Below are 6,424 nucleotides of genomic sequence, written 5' to 3'. Positions count from 1 at the left end.
TTTAATATTCACCTTCCAAGTACGTAATTGCAGAAATGGGTGGGCTTGCCCGGGGGGAGTCAGCCTGCCCGTTTTCCTTTTGGACGTAGGAACGTTGGTAACGACGGCAATCACTTTGACCGTCCGACGTAGGTTCATTAGTCCTGAAGGGTGTTCGTATACATCTTTCACCTATTTTCACAACTGGGCGATCCCAAAAAGAAAATCGGAAATTTCGGAATGTAACCAACGGGACAGGTGTAAAAACAACACAGGGCGCAGTTTTTACAAATTCAGATCAGAAAAAGCACAAATCAAGTAAAAAACAGAACAGAAGCGTGAAGGACAAAATAAAACCTGTGAGTGGACAATACAAAAGTAAAGGTCCAATGAACTTGAGGGATAGGAAACACACAGAGGGCGAAGAGTAGTCGTGGTCGCGCGGGACTAAACAAAGGTGGACACGGATCATGGAGAACAAATATAAGGGGTCAACAGGGGAACAGGACAACAGTCAGCAGAACAGGATAGAGGTACGGCATCAGTCGCATGGTTCGCATGGTCAGCTGATCAATAACAACAGAGTTCGGATTAAATTACGAGAGCTTTATAAAATATGCAAAACAAGGAGTGAAACATCTGCTAAAAGAAAAAACGGAAAAAATTTGGAAAAAGTGGAGCAGTTCTAACAGCTTAGGAATAAACATGTAGGATAAAAACCCTTATTTCATGAAAACGTATGAAAATGACGTAAACTCGGAACATGGAACAACAAAGGTTCAAACACTGTTAAATTTCGGTGTTAAAGTAGCATGTGTTGTCTTGAATACTGACAATTGGGTTAAAACTGTACGTCACTTTATAACTTCCTTGATAATTCGGGAACACGTAAAAGGGGAGAGGAGACATTTTATCGGATAAGAATAACTTTTGGTGGTGGATAAGGATTGGTCGTGAAAACATTGACTCGTAGTAATCTGGAATTTATCATACAAACATAATTAGATAACTTTGGAAGTGGTTGTGCAATATGAATTAACTATATGACATGAAGGTGTATTACCGTTTTTCGCAAAAAAGATAAATAAAAGTATTAATTACTATTAGGTGAAATAAGATAATATCGCTGGAGAAGTCCTTGACGAAAATTTAGACATTTATAAACAAAATTCACACGACAAATTAATAAAATAAATAAACAATGAACGTTGTCACACAGAAACCAAAGATCTATTCGCGAGAAATTTATCTTACGTATAATAATAATAATAGTAATAATATCTTTGGAAATTACGTCTACAACGGATCCACGAAATTTCAATGTTTTATTTCTTCCTCCTTGTATTAATTTTTGTTCAATATTTTTCGTCTTTTTCTCGATATAGTGTCTTGGTATTTTGTTAATTTTGTTTGTCAAATATGGAGATTTTACTGAGGTTTAATTTTCTTTCCAGAAGTTAAATGAAAATTTTTTTTCTTGAGGTTACCTCAAACGATTAAGATTCTTAAGGTTACCCTTTTTGTATTTCGTCGGAGGGGTCTACAGAAACACTAATGAAATTCAATGAAGATTTTATTTACGTAGCCTCCTAGACTCACAGGACGAACAACACAACAGTTTTCTTTCCGTCAAGGGACTACACACATCCCGGCCCAATACCTTTCGGAACATTTATTTAATTTTTCGTAAAATTTTAGGTTGAGCCTTTCTGGTGGCATTTGGTCACGTCTACGACAGGTCGTGTCCCTTGACTCCAATGGATGAACATTTGGGGTCGAAGATACTCATTTACGCGCGTCGGGGAGATTCCGATAGCGATAACCCATTAGGGGGACGCGGGGTCGCGTCGTGACTTTGTGAACATCAGGTGCGGGTGGGCGTTCCACCCGGGGTGGGAGCCCGGGAGGAAGGCGCTTTATTTATCCTTCCCCGGGCCGTTAGACCAGGGTATGTTTTATTGAAAAAGAAGTCGATAAGCATCTCGGTCACCGCGGGTCGGCGAGAATCTCCCGACGGGGTAAATGAGTATCTTCGACCTCAAATTGTCAATCCATTGGAGTCAAGATTAAAGCATATACCGAAGCGGGAGATTCCGAATAGCGATACCCAATTCCTGCTTCCGTAACTACATCAGCGCGGGTTGACCCAGGCGGGCCGTGATCTTCGGTGTCTGTGGGACCGAGTTATTGTGGGTACGGACAACACGGTACGCATTACCGCGTAGTGGCAGGGACCTTGTATCGTTTTGTACGGATAGAAGGCTGCCCTACCTTCCGCTCTTGTATGTATGGGTCGGCGACACTCTTTCATCTCTGCTTCCGAGGGTGGAACGGGTCGCTAGGTAATCTTCCCCTTGCGTCGAGAGGAACGCACAGTCTGTTCCATCCTCTCGCGGGTCGACCGAAGGACTGCAGTGAGTGAGACTGGTCCGTGAGGCAAGGTTTCACACAGTCTCCTTTTCCTTGGAGGGAGGATATTCCTCCCCTATTGCTCCCGGCGAGAGGCCACGCTCTCCGTCCTCCCTCTCCGCGTGTCGACTATTGGGACTGCAGTGAGTGAGACTGTTACTGTGAGGCAATGGCCCACACGTCTCTCCTGGTACCCTTCTCGGTAGGGAATTTAATGTTAACTTATGTTACTTGTCCCCCTTTCTGGTTCTACGTCGTCACGTTTACAGAAAGGTGACTGGTAAGGAGGCAACGTTTCGGACTCTCCTGTAAGGAGCCACCTCTCGCGAAACCTACAAGAGCCCCCGAGGTGGGTACTCCTTCTGTATACGGACACTGTGCGAAGTGGTCGGTCACAACTGTTCGGCAACACGTTCTCCGACCGGGCTAGCTCGCGAAGAGATATTACGTGTTTGTCCCGCGACTTCGTTACCGCGTTCTGTCGGCACGCGCGGTGATTCGTCTGTTCGCGCGCGTGTCGCTGTCTCCGTCCTACCTGCGCCAAGTAAGGAGGGCTGGACACTCTCTCCCCCTTTCTCGCGTAGTGCTCCACTACATGAGCCCATAAGATTTCTCGAATAACTACTCGGAAAACGGTATTTTCGGCCCAAAATGCCGCATTTTGTCGAGCTTGACGGTACAAGGCACCTAGGCCCTCTCCAGAAAACTCATAAAACAACTTGTATGTAAATAACCCCTTCCATCTCCATGTTAAAGTATTTATTTTGTGCCAATATCAATAGAAATAAAGCTGAACAAATTAAGAAATACATTTGAAATGATACACATGTCAAAACAACTGCATCGCCACACTGACACAGGAAATGATGCAAGTAATAGGTTTATAAAAGATCTTTGTGAAAATGGATGGGGAGCGACATGGAGGAAGAGGAGGAATTTATAAATGTATGTCCTAACACATAGTATTTACATGATGTATGTTCTTTGCAATGTTGCAAAATAGCATCTCCCGCAGGATGTGGTTGGAAGTGAAGATAAATAGATGGCAATCAGTGAAGTTGGAACTCTGCAGTAAAAAGGTTCCACTTGACAGCGGGCTGATCATCCTGTCGCCACGATGCGTGGGCTCTCCAAGTTTCTGCTTCTTTTTCTTCTGGCATGCCAAGATCAAAACGGTAAATTGTTCTGATGACTTTTCTTCATCCTGAAAATGAAATAATAACCAGTTTTAACTCTTTGTTATTTTATTCATATGATTACAGTACTTGGAAGTAAAATCATAAATGGGACAACTGCCGACGATAAGTTGATGAAGTATATGGTATCGGTGCAGGAAGACGGTAAACACATATGTGGAGGATTCCTTGTCAGCAAACATTTTGTTGTCACCCATGGGGGGTGTGAATTGTAAGTTACTCCTCCTTTTCTAGCTAATGTTTTGTTGTTTGATGTAAAAAACATGTTTCATTTGTTCTGTGTTGTCAAAACTTTACAAAATACAACAATAACCTCTCACTGATGTCTTTTTCAGTGATGAAGACGGAAAAGTAATGGTTATTCTCGGCACCCACGATCTCAGCAAACCTGGCTTTAAAATAAAAGAACACATTAGATCCACATGCAAACCCTCATCTGGAATTGGGACTGACATCATGCTCATTAAAGTAAGTTTATTCAGCCCAGTAGTCCCTTGGTTTGAAGAAAATTAAACAACTGAGTTGAATTTCAGTGAGGGTAAATGTAAATATAAACCGGGGGAAGCAAATAGTATTAAATATTCCTGCTTATAATATTTACACAGCACAACCAAATAACTGTTGATTTACTGTAATCCTGCTCATAATAACCTTTATTGAAGTGACTCATGTGCTCCACCAAAACCAATTTGTACCTGACATAGGATGTAGAGTAAGACTGTGTTTTGAAAAACTGCTTTTTATTTTTTTCATCTCAAGATAAATTCCCAAAAACCAGAAAAGCTACCAAAAGAAATTCAACTTCAAGACCCTGAAACGGATGTAAAAGAAAATGAAAAGTGCCAAGTAGCTGGATGGGGTCCAGTGGATAACAATGACAATAGATCTGTCGATCAGCTCCGTGTGGTGGACGTGACTGTCATCAGCCCAAAGGCTTGCAATGATCAGATTCCTGGACTTCGTGCCAATGCTATCTGTACAGGTGGAAAACAGGGAGGATTTTGTAAGGTATGTTTCAAGATACATTTGTTTCTTATTCCAAAAGAAGGTATAACATCATGCATAATCTTTTTAACAAATAAAGATATTTCCTTCTCACAGAGTGATGCTGGTGGACCCCTCGTGTGCAAGGGGAAAGCTGTTGGAATTGCGACTGTCAACGACAACTGTTCCTTCAGAGGTTTACCCAACGTCTACGTTGATATCTCAAAATACCGTTCCTGGATCAACGCATGTATTAAAGCGGAGAAATGTTAGTAAAATGTAACAATATTTCAAAAAGCTTTGCTTCAGCACACTTGTATTGTATTTGGTAGAAAAGGGTGTGTCTTAGTCACTGAGTGTTTGCTCTTTAATGCAATGGCAACATTAAAAATGTTTCTCAAATATCGTTTTCTCTTTCATTCAATTCATTCAATGAAACAGATTGGATTGTGCAGGCAGATATTTATTTATTGAGCTGCTTAGTCAGAGAAGCAGGTCAGCCAAGACACTCATACAAGGGGATTAACAGATGATTTTTTCACAGAAGAAGTGTGTTAAAAACAATGAAATAAATAAATTAACTTGCNAGAGTTGATCAGGTTGTTGATTGTGGCCTGTGGAATGTTGGTCCAATCCTCTTCAATGGCTGTGCGAAGTTGCTGGATATTGGCAGGAACTGGAACAAGCTGTCGTATACGCCGATCCAGAGCATCCCAAACATGCTCAATGGGTGACATGTTAAGGTTAGGGTTTAACCTTAGGACCCCCCCAATAAAGCAAAACTGCACGTTTCAGAGTGGCCTTTTATTGTGGCCAGCCTAAGGCACACCTGTGCAATAATCATGCTGTCTAATCAGCATCTTGATATGCCACACCTGTGAGGTGGGATGGATTATCTCGGCAAAGGAGAAGTGCTCACTATCACAGATTTTTTCTGATTTGTGAACAATACTTGAGAGAAATGGTTATTTTGTGTACTGTATGTAGAAAATGTTTTAGATCTTTGAGTTCATCTCATGAAAAATGGGAGCAAAAAAAAAGTGTTGCGTTTATATTTTTGTTCAGTGTATTTACAAGGCTTTACATAACCCGGATCCTACACACATCAGGGACTGCCTTTCTTTTTATAACCCAACAAGGACACTCAGATCCTCCGATGCATTTCTTTTAGAAGTACCTAAAGTAATACACAAGAAAACTGGGGAGGCTGCTTTATGTTTTTCCCATTGGCTCGTAGAACAGCAAACTCCATTGGAGCTTTTCAAAGTAAATTGAAGACCTATCTTTTAATTTGGAGTAATTTTAGAGGTATAACTGTTTATGTTGTATTGTTTTATGGTTCTGTGATATAACTCTGTCTTTGTTTATAACTTGTTTTTAATTATGTTCCTCCTTTTTTATTTTGTATCTGTAATGCACCTTAGGCTGCATCTTGCATTAAAGGTTCTATAATAATAATGCATTTTATTTAAAGAGCGCTTATCTAGAAAATCAAATACACTTTACACAGTAAAGCAATAGGGTTTTATGCAAATGCATTATCTTGGCATGATAAAAAAAAAGGTATCCATTGAGCTGTAGGGGAGAAGAGAGGGGAGGCCATCTTACTTCTCAGTACAAAGCAACCGTACCTCACAAAGGTTCATCAACATATATTTCAATATATTATCATAAGTTAAACTGTTCATTATTTAGACACTCCATTCTAAAATATTGTATATATCATCAATATTTGATTTGAACTATAGCCTTTTTTTATTTATTAGTTTATTCCAATTATGGCAATTATTATAAAACAAAACATGTACTCTTTACACAGTTTTTGTAGGCCATGATGGAAAGGAGGAGGGAGAAAA

The 6,424-nt window shown here is 40.5% G+C and overlaps 1 protein-coding gene across 1 annotated transcript; it reads left to right on the top strand.

The window, feature by feature from the left end:
- The first annotated feature begins 3,374 nt into the window (after window positions 1-3,374).
- LOC104966965 (granzyme K-like) lies at window positions 3,375-4,970 on the top strand. The gene is made up of 5 exons (XM_010796325.1): window positions 3,375-3,563; window positions 3,651-3,795; window positions 3,920-4,052; window positions 4,344-4,592; window positions 4,686-4,970. Exons 1-5 carry the CDS (start codon window positions 3,506-3,508, stop codon window positions 4,839-4,841), a joined length of 741 nt encoding a protein of 246 aa, XP_010794627.1. The 5' UTR covers window positions 3,375-3,505; the 3' UTR covers window positions 4,842-4,970.
- The last annotated feature ends 1,454 nt before the right edge of the window (window positions 4,971-6,424 follow it).

Source organism: Notothenia coriiceps, unplaced genomic scaffold (assembly GCF_000735185.1).
Source record: "Notothenia coriiceps isolate Sejong01 unplaced genomic scaffold, NC01 NC01_scaffold00037250, whole genome shotgun sequence".
NCBI classification, from domain to species: domain Eukaryota; kingdom Metazoa; phylum Chordata; class Actinopteri; order Perciformes; family Nototheniidae; genus Notothenia; species Notothenia coriiceps.
The sequence above is the reverse complement of the archived record's forward strand: the minus strand, read 5'-3'. Positions and strand labels throughout refer to the sequence as shown.